Here is a 21565-nt window from a genome sequence, read left to right as displayed (position 1 = left end):
ACAATGTAACCGTGGGCGGAGCTAACCAAACTTTTCCCTTAAAAAAATATATTTGATCACATTACAATGGACATTTCTCGGTCGGTACTAAAAAACTTCGTCTTTTTCCTTATAAAACCGGAAACAGAGCATCTCCGGCCGTTCGCTCAACGCCATCTCCACATCCTCCCTGCTGATGGCGCTCGTGTTGGAACTGAAACGCAGTGTTACCAACCGCTCGAACTCCCCCAAAACTCACCTAACGCTCCTCGTGCAAACTTTGTGATTCTTCGCCCTCCTGATCAGATTCTCCGCCAGACACTTGACCGCCTCCAGGATCATCATCTCGGCGCCGTTCGTTTTGACTCCTTCGATGATCTCCTCCGGTTTGAGTATGACTCCGGTGTTCAACGCCGCTTGCTTGATGTAGGAGTACTCCAGTCTGGCGTGCGGATCCGTGATGTCGATCGCAGGCTCGACCTTCTTCGGCGAGGTGGTTTCTGAAAAGAAAATTGAGATTTGGTTCACGAGCGCCGGAGGTACCTGAGTCCGAGTCGACGTTGACGGTGACGTCTTCGCAGTCTTCGATCATCCTAGGCGCGTTGTTTCGGTGGTTCGAATCGGAGTAGCAGAACATCAAAAGGTTCTTCTCTTCGGAGCGCCGGTTGAACAGGCCGTAGGAGGTGAAGGGGGTGTAGTCGTGCGAGCGGCCGTACATCAGGATGGCTTTGGTGTTCCAGTTCTCCGCGCCGACGACTTTCTCGGCGAAGAGGAGCTTCTTGATGGCCCGGGCGCGACTCCACTAAAAACAATTATTATTGTGTTATACAGATTTTTTATCAAGTTGGCTTAAAAACGACAGCCAACTAGATAAACTGATTCTTCATCTAGTTGACTGGGACATAAAAACACAATCTAGTGACGTCATAACGTGACATTACAGTCAATTAGATAAACCACTCTGATTCTTCATGGAGTTTGCCGGTATTTTGTCATGACATAAAAACACAATCTAGTAGGCGTAACTAATGTCACGACAGCCAACTTGATAAACCACTCGGATTCTACATCAAGTTGGCTGGCATTTTGTTATGACATAAAAACTACAATTTAGTAGGCGTACTTGACGTCATAATTTATTGAAAAAAGCCAACTAGATGATCAACTCTGATTCTCTTTTTAAATTTGTTGAAAAAATGAATGTTGGAGTAAGCTGTGGAAAAATGGTCGTGTCTTTGATTGATCCGTTAAATTGTCAACGTCACATCTTCAACCAAGTCGGCTTTGGATTGCAAAATAACTTTGAGGATGGCATATTTGTTTTCATTAGTGCGTTGCCTTCTTGATAATATTGGAACAAGTGTAATATCACTTTTTTAAATAAAAAAATAAGCCAAAGTATGTAATAAGCAATGGAGTAGTTAATGTTCTATTCAATCAAGTAGGCTCAAGGTTTGGAAAATTGCAATCTAGTAGTCGTAGTAGCCAACTAGATAAGCCACTCTGATTCTTTATCAAAGTGGCTGGAATCTTTTCATGACAGAAAAACACAATCTAGTAGGCGTGCTTGACGTCATGACAGCCACTCTGATTCTTGATCGAGTTGGCTGGAATCTTTTCAGTACACAAACACAATCTATTAGACATAATTGACGTCATGGCAGCCAACTAGATAATCCATTCTGATTCAGCTTCTAAATTTGTTGATAAAAATGAATGTTGGAGTAAGCTGTGGTAAAAAGGTCGTGTATTTGATTGATCTTCGCCTTGGATTGCAAAGTGACTTTGAGGGTGACATTTGTTTTCATTAGTGCGTCGCGTCGCCTTCTTGATAACATTGAAACAATTATCATATCACTTTTTTAACGAAAAAAAGTAGGTAAAACAGGTAACAGGCAATAGAATTATTTCAAATTCTATGCAATCAAGTAGGTTCAACGTTGGGAAAACTGCAATCTAGTAGTCGTAGTAGCCAACTAGATAGACCACTTTTATACTTCATCGAGTTGCCTTGCATTTTGTCATGACATAAAAACTACAATCTAGTAGTCGTAATTGACGTCACTACAGCCAACTAGATAAACCACTCTGATTCTTCATAAAGTTGGCTTGTATCTTGTCATGATATGAAAACACAATCTAGAAAGAGAACTTGACGTCATGACGGCCAACTAGATAAACCACTCTGATTCGTCATCAAGTTGGCTGTCATCTTGTCAAAACATAAAAACATATTCTAGTAAGCGTCAATGACGTCATGGCAGCCAAATTGATGAAGAATCAAATTGGTAGCCACTCAAGTTGGTTGGAATCTTGTCATGACGCAAACTACAATCTAGTAGCTGTAATTGATGTCATGACAGCCAACTAGATAATCAATTCTGATTCTGTTTTAAAATTTGTTGAAAAAATGAGTCTTATGAATGAAAATGAGTGAAATTTCATTCAATAAAGTGGACTCAACATTTGGGAAACAGCAATCTAGTAGTCGTAGTATCCAACTAGATAAACCACTCTGATTCTTCATCGAGTTCTCATGACATAGAACCTACAATCTAGTAAGCGTAAATGACGTCATGGCAGTCAACTTGATGAAGAATCAGAGTATCTGCTAATCTGATTCTTCATCAAGTTGACTGGCATCTTCCCATGACATAAAAACACAATCTAGTAGGCGTACTTGACGTTATGACAGCCACTCTGATTTTTCATCAAGTTGGTTGGAATCTTATCATGACACAAACTACAATCTAGGAGCCGTAATTGACGTCATGACAGCCAACTAGATGATCAACTCTGATTCTCTTTTTAAATTTGTTGAAAAAATGAATGTTGGAGTAAGCTGTGGAAAAATGGTCGTGTCTGTGATTGATCAGTCGAATTGTCAACGTCACATCTTAGACCAAGTCGGCTTTGAATTGCGAAAAGTGACTTTGTGGATGACATTTGCTTTCATTAAAGCGTCGCTTGCTTGATAACATTTTAAATTGTAATGCATAAAATAAGTCAAAGTTGGTAATAAGCAATGAAATAGTTGAAATTTCATTCAATAAAGTAGACTCAACATTTGGAAAACTGCAATCTAGTAGTCGTAGTAGCCCACTAGATAAACCATTTTTAACTTCATCGAGTTGCCTTGCATTTTGTCACTACGATCTAGTAGGCGTAAATGACGTCATGCCAGCCACCTAGATGACCCAGTATGTTTCACAAACCTCCGAACTGCGCCTCTTCCCGACGTTCCAACTGACGAACTCCTTCAGACTTCCGGCAGTGAACGGATACATCCTCTTATATCCGGCGTCGTTGGCCATCTCCGAGTACAGCGGAAGCCGCTTGAACAAATAAGGCAGTGCTTCTCCCATATTCTTGAACTTATTCTTCGGCACCGTCACCCTCATCCTCCCTTCGAGTTTGTGCCGCGCCGGAACCTGTATAAGCTTCCCGAAGTTGGTCAAAAACGACCCCTCCATCTTCTTCCCGAAGACGATGATCTTCGTATTGTTAAACTTGATGTCTTTGCGGTTGAGTTCGATGAGTTGCTTGAACGTGGTGGGGGCTATAACTCGCGAGGTCTCGTGGTGGAAGTAGGCGTCCAGACCGTAGATGAGGGCGTTGCTTTCGTCTTGTTCGATTTTCTCCTTCTTCGGCCTGGGGAGGCCTTCGTGCGACGGAGGAAGGCTGTAGGAGTGCACGAGTTTGAGGTGCTCGGTCTTCGTTTCGGTGCAGTAGTCGTGTTCGGTGACGATGTCCAACTCCGAGTCTTGCTTTTCTTGGTTTGGACGCGCTTCGGTTTCGGTATCGTAGAGGAACACGTCGATGATTGTTTCGTTGCCTGGAAACGAAACAATTGTTTTGTAACAAGCCGACTAGATGATGAATTCAAAATGTGATTGTTTTTCCAGAGCCAACTGCGACTTACCTAGAGTCTGTCTCCCGCTGTAGGTTTTGTCCAACTTGATGTTGTGGACGACGTCGATCGGTTTGTTCAGCGTCACTTTAAAAAAGATTTGTACTCTGACGGGGAATTCGCCCCATCCGCGCCGCGACAGGTGAAACGGAGACTCACTGAAAAACACCCCTGCGACTTTACCGACTGACATGGAAAACTCAAAATCGCGTGAAAATTTCTCTATGGAATCTACTTTGAATTCTATTCGATACGTGTCGCGGCTTTTTGTGGTGGGGCTTCTATTTTCGAGAAAATTTTTTTTGAAAATTGGTAATTTTACATCGTACTGTTTAATACGACTCGCGCTTTTTCAACTGTCAACCCATAGAGGCCCTGTGGAAATCTCTCCGCTTTGCGATCCGAGTTTTTCGGTTCGAATCTTGCTGAGGGACTTTTTTTTCATAATGTTTTTTCCCAAAACTAAAAACTTTGAAGAAGTTACTTAATTTTAATTTTCGTTTGCCACTACAGTTAACATCTATTTAAGCACAAGTTGATATTATTTTGGCAAGTAGGTTAAATTTCTCAAGTAGGCAATATTTAATAATCCAACAGTTATATCCCTAAATTGTATAATTTCTGAAATATCTTGATTTTTCAAAAAAAAAATTAAATTTGCGTTACAAAAAAAAATATTTCCACAAACATTTTTGAAAATTTTTTATTTCTAATAGACCACCAAATTTGTTTATAAAAGATCCACATAAAATAGAATTGTCACCAAAGCATGCTTGAAAAATTGGAAACAAAAGAGTAAAAACACTTCTTTTTTCCGTATTTTTAGTAGGAAATACATGAAGTTAATGCGAAATTTCATTGTACGTTTGAATTGTGCTTATTTTCCAATTAACGTGGCGATTTTGAAATAGATTATAGCGTACTTATTTCGGAAAAAAAATTCACTTCTGTTGTGCAATTTTTTTTACAAAAATCAAGAAATCCCTGAAATGTTTTAATTTAAGTAATAGCACATTATCCATAATTTGGATGTAGAATCTAAAAGTGCAATAATATATAGGATGTTTCATTTTAAATAAGCAAGTTAACTACCACTTCCGACATAACCGGAAGTGTCACGAATATGTGAATGTTGTCAATAAATTTGTTTTATTCGCTTATTTTGGTTCCCAAAATTTTAATTTTTTATCTTTTGTAGTTTATGAGAAAAAGGTCAAAACGTATATACAAGGTGTTTATAAATGTTTCTAGCATCAAGGGTGGCTCTGGAATTCCTGCCATGCACTATTTTACCGCTTTGTTTACATAGTGAATATAACTATGTTTAACTACACTTGTCACTCACATCAATGACGTTTTAGTTACGAGATTTTGTGTCCAAGTCTTTGATTTTTAGGTTTCAAATCATAACTAGAACAGTTTGTTTGTCAAAATTAACTGCTTGAGGTTAAATGCAAATGTCAGTTGAAAAATCTAAACCTACATTTGTAAGGAGGGGCAAATTTCTTTGACATTTCATAGCCACCCTTGATGCTAGAAACATTTATAAACACCTTGTATTAAACTTAGTCAATTTTTGTTTTGAAATTTACCATCTGTATTGCTGTCGGCACCTTCTTTTGCTCTATGGGTTATGCGTTCTGGGACAACCTGTATACCTTTATAACAGTTAAAGGTTAAAGAGTACGGTGTAAAATTGCCAATTTAAAAAAAAAATCTCGAAAACTGAAGCCTCACCACAAAAAAGCCGCGACACGTGTCTAATACAATTCGAAGTAGATTGCATACAGAAATTTTGACGCGATTTTGAGTTTTCCCTTGTGAGGAAGACAACTCACCTGACTTCCACGACATCGTGGGGTTTGTAGGAAGGGTGGAGGTAGTAAACGACTTTCTCGATGAAATGCGAGACGTCCGGATTGTCTTTTGGTCCCCTGACGTACACCATCCATTTGTGGGTGAGCGCGTCGTCTTCGCTCGACGGCATCCACTTGGAGATGTTCCCCACCACCACCCGAAACTTCGTCTTCTTCCTGTTCTGCAGGTTCTCCAGCTCGGTCTTGACAGGAATTCGCACTTCCTTCTCCGGCTCCGGATTCAGCTTGATTCTCTTGGTTTCTGGGGACTTGGGAGGCGCCGCCACGCTCCGCGAGTTGCTCTTCCGCTTGTCCCGCACGTTCAACACGCTGAGGTTGTCGAGGTTCTTCCCGAGGAGCTTCTTGATCGCCGGGTGGATGCGGTTCTGCTTGTCCACCAGGAGGTCGGACGTGGAGGCTTCGTCCTCGCTGTGCTCCAGCTCCTTCTTCTTGTAGTACGATTTGATGAGGGCGTACCGAAGCAAGTGGAGGACCTTCCGGACTCTGCAGATCTGCAGCTCGATCTGTTCGATCTGCTCCTGTCTTTGGCCGATTTCCCGGTTGTACTCCTCTTCAATGATCTTCTGGATCTTCACGAGGTTCTGTTTCTTATCTAAAAACAAACTTGAGACTCAGTAAACACCATCGAGTCTCTACCTTCTTCTTCGTTGAGCTCCACGGCCGAATTGTAGCTCTCATAGTCCGGGTCTACCTTCCCGTCTTTGCAACTCTCCATTGTTTCTAACCTCAAACGTCAAAATCCATCGTTTTTCCTCCACGATCCCGTAAATCGGCACACTCGCAACCGAAAATACCGTTTAAACCTGAGAGAACAACATTTTTCGTTCTTATCTTGTTCAAATAAGTCCTTTTGGGCATGAATGAGGTTATGTCACTGACAGGTGTGACAGGTGACAGCAGGCATGTAGCCACTTCCAGGCAGTGTCGAAGGTGCGCCGAAGTGACGTTTCCGTAATAAATACAAATTTGGAGGAAAATTGCATCAGAAATTTGCTGCATTTAACCGAGTTAGCTTCGTGGTCCAACAAACCGAAAAGAAATTGGTGAAAATGTCCGGAGAAGGCGGAAAACGTGAGTTTTTTGGTAGTTAACCTAGAAATTTCGCCGCATGGATTTCGGTCCAAAAACGCGAATTTTTGGTGAAATCGTGTTGCGATCACAATATGGGTCTGAAATTGATCGAATTTGGGCTTCTTTTAAGACAGAAATAGTGAATATTTCGTATAATTTGCATGAGGAAAATGTTTTTTGACGTCCAAGCAACAATTATCTAGCGGGTCATGGTTTTAAATGTGTTCATAAAAATTCTTGTTGGAGTAGGTCGTGGAAAAATGATCGTGTCTGATTGATTACTCAGTTCAATTGTCAACGTCACATCTTCGACCAAATCGGCTTTGGATTGGAAAGTGACTGACGATGCAAAGCGCCGCCTCCTTCGATAACATTGCAAAATAAAATATCATTTTTTTCTAAAATAATAAGCATAGTTAGATAGTAAGCTGTGGAATTATTCAAAATTCTATACAATCAAGTAGACTCATTGTTTGAATTGCCTTCTTAGATTGTACTAAAAAATTGTTATTATTGTAGAATTGACACAAAATGAAATTGTGATAAAAAAGACCAATTTGATGACAAAAATCACAAAAATCCTATGATTAGTATGAGAAAAAAAAAATTCACGACCAAGCAACAATTTATCTAGCGGGTCATGGTTTTAAATTTGTTGATAAAAATTCTTGTTTGAGTAAACCGTGAAAGAATTATCGTGTCTTCGATTGATCCGTTGAATTATTAACGTCAAATCGAGTCGGCCTTGGATTTAAAAATGACTAGAGTCGCCTTCTTCGAAAACATTGAAAACATCGAAATGTCACTTTTCTGACTCCAAAAATAAATTGTGGAATTGTTCAAAAAGCCATGCAATCAAGCAGTAGGCTTGTCGTTTGGAAAACGTTTTGTTTTAATCGTCGCCTTCTTCGATTGAAAAAAATTCTTATTGGAATTGACACCAAATTAAATGAAATATTAAAATTCGTGATTTTTGTGATAAAAAAAAAACAATTTTATCCCAAATTTTTCCTACGATTAGTATTACAAAAATTTCTTTAACGGCCAAGCAACAATTCATCTAGCGGGCCATTATTTAAATTTGTTGATAAAAATTCACGTTGGAATAAGCCGTGGAAAATGGCCGTGTCTGTGATTGACCCGTTAAATTATCAACGTCACATTTTCTTAATAGTCAAGTCGGCTTTGGATTGCAATGTGACTGAGCATGCGATTAATTTTCATTAATGCGTCTTCGATTACATTAAAAAATAATAAATGTCACTTTTCTTTTAAAAAAATAAGCTTCAGTAAGCTGTGGAATTGTTCAAAATTCCATTCCATCAAGTAGGCTCATGTTTAAAAAATGCTGTTTGAATCGTCGCCTTCTTCGATTGTACTGAAAAAAAAAGTTATTATCGTAGAATTGATACGAAATTACATCAAATTATCAAAATTCTTGATTTTTGTGATTAAAAAGGCCAATTTTATCACAAAAAACACAAATATTTCGTATAATTGGCATAAGGAAAATGTTTTTTGACGTCCAAGAAACAATTTATCTAGCAGGCCATGGTTATAAATTTGTATATAAAAATTCTTGTTGGAGTAGGCCGTGGAAAAATAGTCGTGTCTGTGATTGATCCGATAAATTGTCAACGTCACCTTTTCTTAATAGTCAAGTAGGCTTTGGATTGCAATGCGATTTTCTTTAATGCGTCGCCTTCTTCGATAACACTGAAAACATTGAAATGTCACTTTTTTGACTAAAAAAATAAGCTTAAGTTGGTAGTAAGCCGTGGAATTGTTCAAAATTCCATTCAATCAAATAGGTAGGCTCAACGTTTGTTTTTTTTTTGTTTTAATTGCCGCCTTCTTCGATTGTACTGAAAAAAAAAGTGATTGGAATTGACCCCAAATTAAAATGTTTATTTACATATTATTTGTAGTGAATTAATAATTGCAACAGAATTTCCAGAATAATCTTTAAATATAAATAAATGACGGATATAAAGCGCATTATCTGGAAAAACCCAGTTAAGGAAGATTAAATTTAAAGACTAAAAACGGTTTTTTTTCTTATCTCATAAATATGTCATGTTTGATATAATCTAGGAGGCACTGTCGTAAATTCATTGGTCGCACTATTCTGAAATCCAGCAGGCGAGTTATATACTACCCCAGTGATGGTTCCTTCTCGTCAATTTCAGTACACTTCAGTAAAATTACAGTCACGGACAAAAAAAAGTGGGCGACATTTTTTTTTTAAATTAATAGGTTTTGAAAGGGATAAGTTAGATATCTGTAATGGACTAACAATAACAAAAACAGGTTTATTACTACAATTTAGTAACAATTTGACAAATGTCACAGTTCTTGTTTGACATTCCTGAGCTGGACCAATCACAGAGCCGCATTTTAAATTCGGCGCCTCTGCAGGAAAAATAACACAAGTGGATTTGACATTGTGTCAAGGTCAAACATGATTAAAACATGCTAGATTAACTTTAAATTTATTGCCTTGCTGGGAAAACCCAAGCAGAGCGTCAATCTGAGTGACTCATTGTTAATAAATTGTGATAACAGTTGATCCTGGAAAAATGACGTCACGCCATTGCCTACTCTACTCATAAAATTTTCGTTCCACAGCCATCTACACCTCGGAAAAGTCCGGCAATGACGAAGCAGGCCTCGGCACGGAGGAGAAGCCCTTCAAGACGATCCTGCGCGCCATGCGCCACGCCGGCGCCGAACCGTTCCCCGTCATCTACGTCGACGGCAAAGAAGCGGTGAAATTCGAGCCGGCGTCGAAGACCCAGCTGAAGAAAATCCAGAAGATTTGGGTGCGAGAATCGCACAAACACGCCGACGCGGCGAAGAAAGACGAAGAAGACGCGGCGAAACGAGAGAAGAACCTGGAGGAGGCGAAGAAGATCGTCATCAGCGAAGACAAGTCGCTGCCCGCCGCCAAAACCATCAAAATCAACAACGGAAAAGAGCACAGAGAGAAGAGGGTGAAGATCTACGGATGGGTGCACCGACTGCGGCGCCAAGGGAAGAATTTGATGTTCGTTACTCTGAGGGACGGCACGGGTTTCTTGCAGTGTGTCTTGACGGACGCGCTGTGCCAGACGTACAACGCGGTGGTGTTGTCGACGGAGTCGACGGTGCTTCTCTTTGGCACGCTCAAGGAGGTACCGGAGGGTAAAACGGCCCCTGGGGGACACGAGCTGGCGGTGGACTATTGGGAGCTGGTGGGGCTCGCGCCCCCAGGAGGCGCCGACGGGATTCTCAACGAACAAGCGCTGCCGGACGTGCAGGCCGAGAACCGCCACATTATGATCCGCGGGGAGAACACCTCGAAGGTGCTTCGGATGAGGTCGGTGCTCCTGCAGGCTTTCAGGGACCATTACGCCGATCGGGGGTACTGCGAGGTGACGCCGCCGTCCATCGTCCAGACGCAGTGCGAAGGGGGCTCTACGTTGTTCAAATTGGACTATTTCGGGTACGTAGACGCTGTATGAAAAGTTGAACAAAACTAACGTGTGATCCACAAAATTTTTATTTAGGGTAGGCTTTGACAAAATTTACGTAAGTCGAGACAAAATTTGACAGTAGTTTGACATTTGACATTTGATTTAATTTCGATTAGTTTTCAATACATTATTGATTCAGGAGAGACAAACGATACATTTTCTCTTATTTTCACCTCGTAATGTTACATTTTTTCATCAAAAAATTGAGGTTATATCAAAAACAAAATTTCACTCCGACATGACTTCTATCTTTGTCTCTCTCTTTCATGGCCTACACTAAACAAAAATTTTGTGGCTCACGTGATACAAATACAGAGTGATTCTTATTAATATTAATCATAGACGACCTTGCAAATTTTGACGTAGGGCGCAGCGCAATTCGCTACTAGTTGAATGCGTTACACATAAGCGTAGAACTGACAGGGGTTAGGGTGCGAAATGATGCAAATCTAGTGTAACCAAAGCACATTTTGGACATCTAAAATTTGTTTTACCGCGAAATATTACCACATGATACGCCATTGGGCTCCAACTTCGCCGTCACTGATCTGTCATCTGTCAAGTCAAGTTTTCTAACTTGAACAAAATCGTATGGTGTAAGAAAACACATATCTAAAAGATGTCAACGCACCCTTTGATTAATATTAATAAGAATCACCTTGTATTTGATTCAATCTCTTTGATTACACTGGGCAACAATTTCATTTGTGCCATTAGTAATTTGCATCATTTTAAGTTAATCTGAGTTTGCTCAATACAGTTATTGTGACAAAAATGCCCAATTGGTAACAGTTTTCGAAATAAATAGAAAACAAAATTTTTTTCATCGGTGGTAAATGTATGCTACCAAAGAAGTTATTTGTGTACCAAGGCCAAAAACTGTTTCTTTTTTGGCCGAGTCTTTTTTTTAATGGCCGAGGCGAGCGCAAAATGGCACTTTTTGGCCGTGTGATTCAAACAAGATTTTTTAGGCGACATCATTAAATTGACAAGTTAATTAAATTTTATTTATGATTTATTGATTTAATCATTTAAAACAACTGAATAATTGTAAATATTTATGAATCCTTCAGAAAAGTTCATATTTTCATTATTACATTTGCAGTTTCAACATGTTTAGCGTCACAATTTATATGAATTAGGTTTTTTGTTGTGCTTTTTGATATTGTTGCAGCAGCACTGCTAAATATGCTCATTAGTAATAATAATTTACAGCAGTTTGTCGATTTGATTTTATCCAAATACATAATTATAAATTTGGGGGTAATATCAGTATCTTCATGTAATATGTAAAACTATGGATAGATGGCGCCACCATAGATATGCCAAAAATGTTTGTGGCCAGAAAAGACTTACTTTGAGGCTTAAAAATTTCATTTTCAGTTTAAGTCTCCTAAAAAAGTTTTTTAATACAAGGTGTTTATAAATGTTTCTAGCATCAAGGGTGGCTATGAAATGTCAAAGAAATTTGCCGCTCATTACAAATGCGGGTTTCGATTACTGACATTTTCAGTTAACCTCAAACATGGAGCAAAGTAAATTTTGAGAAATAAACGGTTCTAGTTGTGGTTTAAAACCTGAAAATCAAAAACTTGGACACAAAACTGTAACTGAAACGTCATGGACGTAAGTAACATAAATAATTTTCAAGATAGTTATATTCAGTATGAAAACAAGGCGGCAAAGTAGTGCACGGCAGGAATTTCAGAGCTACCTTTGACGCTAGAAACATTTATAAACACCTTGTACAACAATTATTGAGGTAAAATTAAAATCCCAAATACCCGCATGTAAGGTTTAAAATAATAAAAATTATGGGTGCGTTTATAATTTTGCAACGGACTGTATTGCAGTATGGTTTTCAATTATACAGGGTGATGATAATAGGCACCTAAGCCAATTACCATGTTTCAGCTAATTCTTTCTTGAGCCTAAAGCTAAAAGCAAAATATGTGTTTTTTAACTAACAGAAACTTTTTTATTAACCGATCATAGTCAATGTGGTAAAAAATTTCATAACAATTTCATTGTTAGAGTTTAGATTTTTTTACATTTAATTATATTCTGTATTTAAAAAGAAAGTGCTTTAATCTAAGTTTTTTTATTTGCTGTGGTAACCGATCTACAAGGTATTTATAAATGTTTTTAGCATCAAGGGTGGCTCTGCAATTCCTGTCAAGCACTATTTTGCCGGTTTGTTTTCATAGTGAATATGACTATCTTGAAAATTATTTATAATGTTACTTACGTCAACGACGGTTCAGTTACAGTTTTGTGTCCAAAATTTTGATTTTCAGGTTTCAAACCAAAATTAGAACAGTTTTTTTTTTCAAAATTAACTTTGCTCTATGATTGAGGTTAACTGCAAATGTCAATTGAAAAATCTAAACCCGCATTTGTAATGAGCGGCAAATTTCGTTGACATTTCATAGCCACCCTTGATGCTAGAAACATTTATAAACACCATGTATAACCGTACTTGTTTTGAGTGCGTTTATTGATCCTAAAAGCATCAAAAATCTAGAAATTTTTTTCGGTTGGCAACAAATCTCAGTATCAAATTGAACGATGTTGAAAACACGATCGCAGCCGTGAGGATTTGAATTTAAAACACTGTTGCCAACCCGTAACAAACTTCCCTAAAGCACGCAAATTATTTTATTTGTAAAAAAGGGTTTAAAACACAAATTAGGAAAAATAGCATGAAAACTCGTTTTATAAAACTTTTAACACTTGTCCTGTCCAGCACTCGTGCTAGAAACCTGGACTCGTGTTTTAATAAGGGTTTTATCAAAATTCGTTTTTTAATATACTATTCTTAAACTTTTAAAAGTGATTTTGTTTGATTTTTTATTTTTAAGTTTTAGCAAAATTTGAAAAAATCGTATACTGCACTTTTGAGGTACAGTAGAACCTCGCTTATCCGGACTAATTGTTGCATCCGCATAATAGAATATATAAAAAACACAAAAAATAATGCAAAACTTGGATTGTTATAAAAGTTAAACATATAAATACAAATATTATACAGGGTGACCCAATATCTTTGTTATTTATGAACGGATTTTTCCAAAATTTAAAATATAATTTCTTAAATAGGTACGGATTGATGTGACACTACCAACTTAACCAATTTTACTTGTCTTATTTTAAATTTTAATTAGTTAAGATTTATGTCATTTTATAAAACATCATTAATTATACGAGTGTGCCAAAAATCAACCAATCAAGTTGTTTTTTAGGCGACTTTAACTGAAAATGAAATTTTTAGGCCTTAAAAGCGGCCTAAAAGTGAGTCTTTTCTGGCCGCAAACATTTTCGGCCGATCTATGGTGGCGCCATCTATCCATAGTTTTGCATATTACATCAAGATACCGATATTACCCTCAATTTTATACTTATTAGTTATTAGTTAAATAATTAACTTGTAAATTTAATGATGTTGCCTAAAAAATCGTGTGTGTATCAAGCCAAAAAGTGCAATTTTGCCCTCGCCTTCTTTCTGGCCTCGGCTATTAAAAAAAAGGCTCGGCCAAAAAAGAAACACTTTTTGGCCTTGGTACACAAATAACTATTTGAGTTTTGTCCAACCGTTGAGATCATTGTTTGTTTGCAGGGAGGAGGCGTATTTGACGCAGAGCTCCCAGTTGTACCTGGAGACGTGTCTGCCGTCCATGGGCGACGTCTACTGCGTGGCCGAGAGCTTCCGCGCCGAGCAAAGTCGAACCAGGCGCCACCTGGCGGAGTACACGCACGTGGAGGCCGAGTGCCCTTTTATAACCTACGACGACCTGTTGGACCGGTTGGAGGACCTCATCTGCGACGTGGTTGACCGTGTGTTGAAATCGCCCTACGCCGACATCGTCTACGAGCTCAACCCCAACTTCCAGGTCCCGAAGAGGCCGTTCCTCCGCATGAACTACACAGAAGCCATCGAGTATCTCAGGAAGAACAACATCACGAAGGAGGACGGCTCGTTTTACGAGTTCGGCGAAGACATTCCAGAGATGCCGGAGAGGAAGATGACCGATCAGATCAACAAACCGATCATGCTGTGCAGATTCCCGGCTAATATAAAGTCGTTTTATATGTCGAAGTGTCCGGAGGACGCGCGACTGACGGAGAGCGTCGACGTGTTGTTGCCGAATGTGGGGGAAATTGTCGGAGGATCGATGAGGATACACGACTTGGAGGAGCTGTTCGAGGGGTATAAAAGAGAGGGAATTGACCCCACGCCGTACTTTTGGTACACCGACCAGAGGAAATATGGGACGTGTCCACATGGGGGCTACGGGCTGGGGCTGGAGAGATTCGTTTGTTGGCTACTGAACAGATATCATATCAGAGAAGTTTGCCTGTATCCCAGATATCTGAACCACTGTAAACCATAAGTTGTTAAACACTCAATTATCTGCATTTATTCAAATAAAGAATTGCCAATGAAAGCTCTCTTCCTTAATAAATGACACGGCCCACGTGACTTTATCATACTCTCAAAACTGCGGGGTTTTGGTGGTTTTGGTGTTCCAAAAATCTTGACATTTGATAACCTCAAAACTGCCGTATTTTTGTAGTAATAAATCGACGGACTCGTCCGATGTTCCTAAAATTCTGACTTTTGACAACCTTAAAACTGTGCAATGTTATTGTTTTTAGTCGATAAATCGACGACTCATCCGATGGACCGAAAATCTTGATATTTGACAACCTCAAAACTGGTAATTTTGCAGTAATAAATCCACAACTCGTCCGATGTTCCTAAAATTTTGACCATTCACAATCTTGAAAACCAGTGGTTTTGTAGTTGACGACTCGTCCGATGGCCCGAAAATCTTGACGTGCCATTGACATTATTACCTCAAAACTGCGGTGATTTTGTAGTGATAAATCGACGACTCGTCCGATGCTCTAAAAATCTTGACATTTGACATCCTCAAAACTGCGGTGTTTTTGTAGTAATAAATCGACGACTCGTCCGATATTCCTAAAATTTTGACGTTTGTCAACCTTGAAACTGTAGTGTTTTGTAGTAATAAATCGACGACTCGTCTGATATTCCGAAAATCTTGACTTTTGATAGCTTCAAAAATGCGGTGTTTAAATAATAAAAAATAATAAATCGACGACACTTCTGATGTTCCTAACCTCTTTGTCAATTGACAATCTTTAAACTGCGGCGATTTTGTAGTAATAAATCCACGACTCGTCTGATGCTCCGCAAATTTTGACATAACTACAAAACTGCGATGATTTTGGAGTAATAAATAGACGGTTTGTCCAATACTCCGAAAACCTGACCAGATCTGACCTGACGAGACTTGTACATAACCTCAAAACTGCAGTAATTTTGTAGTAATAAATCGACGACTCGTCCGATCCTCCGAAAATCTTGACATTTGACTTCCTCAAAACTGCCAAGGTTACTAGAATTAACAGGTTTGCTACCAAGTTTTGAGCCAATAGAAGCAGGCCGCTGGTACTTAGACCACCCAATTACCCCCTTTCAAGGCAACGTTGTCGATGGTGACTTTTTTGTGATAAAATCAAATAAGTTAGTTGCCTAATTGTCAATTTGATTACACAAAACGGCCTTTCAGGCTGTGCCGAGTCTTTTCACTATTTAATCCTTTGATTTGCCATCCAAAAGGGTATAAATGAAACGTTTTTAACGGAAACACTGCGTAATTTTCAGAAAAGTAAAAAATTTGACAATTATTTTCTCAACAAAAAATCTCCCTAGGCACCGTTGCCGGTTGAAATGCAGGGGAAGATTGCGGTGGTGGTGGTTTAAAAAAAAAACGGACTTTAGATGGTTGTTCAAAAGCTGACGCGTTTTATTTTTGACATGTTTTTCGTTCCTAATTATACCATTTTAATTCTATTAAAATGTAGCAGAAATATACAATAAAGTTGTTTGCCTAATTTGTGTGTTTATTTCCAAGAGCGAAAAGATACGAAATACTTCTAAGGATTAAAAAACAAAGCTTTCCACATTTCAAATTTTGCTCCATCGTCTTTCGCACTTATGGGTTTTAGAGCTAATGAGATCAACTGCGCGTGCGCTCTGTCAAAATGTCAAAATTGAAAATTTGAAGCCGCAACACGTGGTTCTCGTTTAATTTAAAGTTTCATCTGTAATATAAAATGGAACTTGATAGTGTTTTATTGAGCACCAATGTAGCAAAGCAATTAGACACATGCGAGGCTAATTTAATAGATGAGTTTGGCAAAGTTACACCACAGCACGAAAAATCAGCTAAAGAAGAGGTACGTTTTTGTTTATGAGATTACGTGATTTTTTATTGCAAGGTCGTAACTGCAATCCTTTCATTAGAGTCTGTTTTGTTTTAGGTTCTGGCTGTTCTAAAATGATCTGTTTTGCAACGGCAGTGAAGGACAAAACGTGTGGCTTTCATCAAACATGTCCCGAGTTGGACTGATGGTGAGGATCATAGCTATGTCTTCACCACCTGTGCAAGTTTTTTGAGTCAGTTTGTTCTCCCCCTGCTGCTGTGCATTGATGTTGCTTGATTCTCCCAATCTCTCATCAACATTGGAGAAGCTGAGTCAGTGATTTTCTACTCTTCTCACTTATGGAGCTTCTGGGTCAGGAAAAACATTTACAGTCATTGGTACTGACACACCACCAGGAGTTGTCCCTCTGCCGAAGCTATCAAAAACTCCAATGGCTAAATCTTCTCCAGCTGGAGAAATAACGCTGTTAAGTGAACAAGAAGGAAAAAAGGAGAAGTTGTTGTGTAGAAGAATATTGGTACGTTTAAATCTTCCTAGTTTTTTTTATTATTAGATGTTTTTTAGGGCTATGCAGCAGAGGTTCTGTGGCAGAATTGGAAGCGGACTCGATATTGTCATCGTTCTTTTGCGGAAATCTACAACGAACAGATTTACGATTTATTGCAATTGGATTGCGCTAGGAATGTGCAGCAATGAAGTCTACATCAAGAACTTGACTTAACGACCGGCTCCTCCAACATGGCATCCATAATCTCAGTTATGCGAGGCAAAACTTAACCACCACTCAAGTCGCTCCCATTAAACCACTCGAAATATCGAAAAAAGAACGCTATGGTCATCAAACTTCTTTTCATTTTTGTGATTTGGCAGGTTTAGAACGTACTAAAAAGATGTGTCTAACAGCGTTATTTCTCCAGGTGGAGAAGTTTCGGCAGAGGGACGAGTCCTGGCGCTGTGTCAGTACCAATGACTGTAAATGTTTTTCCTGACCCAGAAGCTCCATAAGTGAGAAGAGTAGAAAATCACTGACTCAGCTTTTCCAATGTTGGTGAGAGATTGGAGGAGTCAAAGAACATCAATGCACAGAAGCAGGGGACAAACTGACTCAAAAAACTTGCACAGGTGGTGAAGACATAGCTATGATCCTCACCATCAGTCCAACTCGGGAAATGTTTGATGAAACTCAACACGTCTTGTCCTTCACTACCGTTGCAAAACAGATCATTTTAAAAGCAGAAGCTAAGCTTCAAGCAGCACCGCGAAAGCCTTCTTCGGTCGCTTCACGGAAGAAGATTACCAAAAACACATCGCGCTACTACAAGAAGAGTTAGAAGTACAAAAAATCGACTACGAATCCAATCATAAAATGAATCCCCTGAAAATCTAATTCGATTGCGATATGAAATTCAAATGAACAACGTGAAGCTACATTAGTCTATAATCAACGAGTTGAAAGGAGGTGAGGAGGAATCGCAACTAAAGGTTGAAAACGCCAATAAAATTGTTGCTTCAACGCTCTGTGAGGGTATAGAGGATTACAAACGGTTAGAAGAAAAAAATAATCAATTTGAGCAAGATTACATGGAACTGAGAAAAAAGCACAAGGAAATGGAAAATGAACTGTCTTTGCTACAAGCACAAGAACTGACAGAGGAGAAAGAGGACTCAGGTAAGCACGTTACAAGATTTTAGTAACACACCTTAACGTCTTGTTTCACAGACTTCCATGAAGAAAATACCACATCACCCTTATACACAGAGAAGTGACTAGAATTAGAATTATAACTCGGTGAGTACATAACTACAAGTAAGCCCCCTTCAGAACCCTTTGTTTTTTAAGCATGTTTGCCTTGCCGTTAAAGAATATTTTAAAATTAACATTTTTCAAAGATTTTACCCTGTTTTGAATTTACCAATTGTACAATTTATCATTTTGCCCTGTTTTGAATGGTCTATTTTCGAATTTGCCGCTTTAATAGGTCCATTAGAGTACTCAATTTGAAGTCGTTTATACAGGGTCCGGCAACACTTGTGTCCACCCCCAAAATCGTCCTTAATTTTAAAGACAAAATTTTGAAAATTTGCATACGCTCACAGTTGACGAAGCTCTAGAAGCTGACAAAAAAAATTGTTTTTTATCACGGTTTGTTTAGCGTCGCGACGCCCAAGAAGTCTAATTTTTAGCGATTTTTGAGTTTTTGCGGAAATATTCGCGAATTCAAATTTTTTTCGACATAACTGTAACAAAAATATTTGAATTTTTGTTTTAAATCAAATACAAATTGTGTTTAAAATTTGCGAAAAAAACGCTGCTTTATCAAGTTAGTTTTCAAAATTATGACGGCGCAGTGGCAAACTACGTTTACACCAAAATTTCACAAGTCACTTCATTCACTTTTATAAAGGCTAATTTTGATTAACACGGGCATGTTGCACTTTATGGACACCGCAAATCGTTAAGTAACATCGACAAAGCGACAATTTCACCAAGTAAGACTTTTGTTACAATCTAAAGCGAGCCAAAGAATAGATGTCATTTGTGACACAAGATGTTGACAGATGGGTGTAAACGTAGTTCCCAATTTTGACGTAATCAAATTGGAAACTAACTTGATAAAACAGCATTTTTTTCTCAAATTTTGAAGACAATTTGCATTGAATCTAAAATAACAACTGAGATATTTTAAACATATTTATATTGAAAAAAAATTAAATTAGGGGTTGATATCACAAACCCTCACAATTACCTAAAAATTACATTTTCAAAGCGTCGCGACGCCAAAACTATCAGTGATAAAAAACAAATTTTTGCGTCAGCTTCTAGAGCTTTGTTAACTGTGACCGTATGCAAATTTTGAAAGTTTTATCTTTAAAATTAAAGATGATTTTGGGGGTGGACACAAGTGTTGCCGGACCCTGTATACCAGAGCTCATTACTATCGGTCCACTCAATAAAAAATTAAGTTGCAGCAACCCCTAGCAATTTTTATCAGTAACAATTGGCAGAAAGAGCGTTTGACCTTGACACAACTTTGGCATGCGTAGAAGCTAAAAATTTCGTGTTGCAACAAATGTTTAATTAGTTATTTTCTTAATACACTCACGGACAACGTGTTAACCTCAAAAGTCGTCCATTCAATTTTCCCCTAATTTTCTCCCTAAAGATTTGAAAGCCTGTTTTACACCCAAAAATTTTCGAAAATTTACACAGGAGAGTGGACTGATAGCAATGAGCTGGACTTTCAGTTAAGTCGCGTTTTTTTTTTAAACCACCAACACCGCAATCTCCCCTGCATTTCAACCGGCAACGTTGCTTAGGGAGATTTTTGGTGAGAAAATAATTGTCAAATTTTTGACATTTCTGAAAATTACGCACTGTTTCCGTTAAAAACGTTTCTTTTACACCCTGTTGGATTGCAAATCAAAAGATTACATAGTGAAAAGACTCGGCACAGCCTGAAAGGCCGTTTTATGTAATCAAATTGACAATTAGGCAACTAACCTATTTAATTTTATCACCAAAAAGTCATCATCGACGACGTTGCCGGTTGTAAAGTGGGGGAGAGTGCGGTGTTGGTGTTTTTTTTTTTTAACCAAACTCAAAGTACGAAATTTTGTTTTTAAATAGTTGGCAGAACTAATTAGTCTGGCTATCACCCATTTCCTGTCAAGTCCTTGGTCAATTTCACCATTACGGATTGCTGCGTGAATAAAAAATATATCAATATAATTGAATTGTCGTTTGCGGCTAACAATATATGTACCTAAATATAATAGATATGAATACTGGCTATGAGGTTAGGTTACGTTAGGTTAAAATTCAGTGATAGTGAAACTCAATAAATGTCAAATTTTAAATTGAATTTGAAAATCAAGTGGCAAGTCGTGGTTACAAAACCATTACCAATCGTGTAACACTAAAACTCTTAGAATTGGAAAATTAAATTTTTTTATTAAATAAAGGGTGCAAATTCGAAAAAATATTATAAAGAACTTGTTTTATAATGGAGTTGTCGCCCACGGCTCGTTTTGTACACCGGGAACTCGTGCACCAGATTGCCTATTATAAAACACGTTCTTTAATATACAATTTTCAGTCTGGTTTTCAAAGTAACTTAAAAAGTTATATTTTTTAATGATTTTAGGTCTTGTTTTCAAGGTAACTTTAAAAAAAGTTATTTTTTTTTAAAGAACTTGCCCTGTTTTCCAAAGACACTTTTAAAAACACTTGGATTTTAAAGATTTTGTTCTATTTGTACAAAAGTTAATACGATTTGAATACATTGAATGAAGTTTTAATTAAAAAATCAAACCTACAATATGTAAATACAGCTATCACTATAAATAACTAATTCTACAAAGCAAACATTTTAATGAAATTTTAATTAAGACATATTTTAAATTTTATCTAAATATTTTAAACCTTCAATAAATCAACTCAATCAAATCAAACCGAGTCACACCTACTGGCCTAAAAAATCCGTGATAACCCGCATTTGCAAATGACCTCATATTCAAAATCTCCATTTCTCATGGCCTTTTTTTCTCCTAACAAATTTGTATTCCACATCAATTTCTGCCCGAAAAGCATATCTTTTTCTATTATCATAATAAACTTCTTCAGCTACAAACACATGAAAGGTCTCTTTTTTTTTAAATTAATAAGTGTTGAAGACTTAACCTCCTTGAAGTGTGACCTTGGTTCCCTAGGTGCAAGTTTTTTTTTGTTGTTTTAGAGTTAAACCCATTACATCCACTACTTGGACATTAGGAGGAATAAAATTCTGGATGAACGTAGTGAGCGTGATCGAGAGAGCAAGAGTTGCTCACTCCAATCAAGGTCGAGGAAGAGAGGAAGATAAAAGAAGAGATCGAGATTAATAAATTGTTTTACTCTTTGTAATATATTTTTTTAGTGCAAAGTAGGTTTAATGTAAGTTGTGGTTTTGATTTTTCGA

At 38.0% G+C, this 21565-nt stretch overlaps 2 protein-coding genes across 2 annotated transcripts; one reads left to right on the top strand and one right to left on the bottom strand.

The window, feature by feature from the left end:
- Positions 1–31: 31 nt before the first annotated feature.
- D12 (YEATS domain containing 2 homolog D12) lies at positions 32–6681 on the bottom strand. Its single transcript, XM_088034618.1, has 7 exons — positions 6403–6681; positions 5728–6358; positions 3902–4047; positions 3195–3814; positions 523–781; positions 239–479; positions 32–193 (listed from the first exon to the last, which is right to left on the bottom strand). Exons 1-7 carry the CDS (start codon positions 6479–6481, stop codon positions 88–90), a joined length of 2082 nt encoding a protein of 693 aa, XP_087890744.1. The 5' UTR covers positions 6482–6681; the 3' UTR covers positions 32–87.
- On the top strand, positions 6670–14797 carry AsnRS (asparagine--tRNA ligase). Its single transcript, XM_088034616.1, has 3 exons — positions 6670–6837; positions 9466–10321; positions 13969–14797. Exons 1-3 carry the CDS (start codon positions 6816–6818, stop codon positions 14741–14743), a joined length of 1653 nt encoding a protein of 550 aa, XP_087890742.1. The 5' UTR covers positions 6670–6815; the 3' UTR covers positions 14744–14797.
- The last annotated feature ends 6768 nt before the right edge of the window (positions 14798–21565 follow it).

Source organism: Gnatocerus cornutus, chromosome 4 (genome assembly GCF_029298725.1).
Source record: "Gnatocerus cornutus isolate USDA-ARS CGAHR chromosome 4, icGnaCorn1.1, whole genome shotgun sequence".
Taxonomy (NCBI): domain Eukaryota; kingdom Metazoa; phylum Arthropoda; class Insecta; order Coleoptera; family Tenebrionidae; genus Gnatocerus; species Gnatocerus cornutus.
This window is presented reverse-complemented; position numbering and strand designations above follow the sequence as displayed.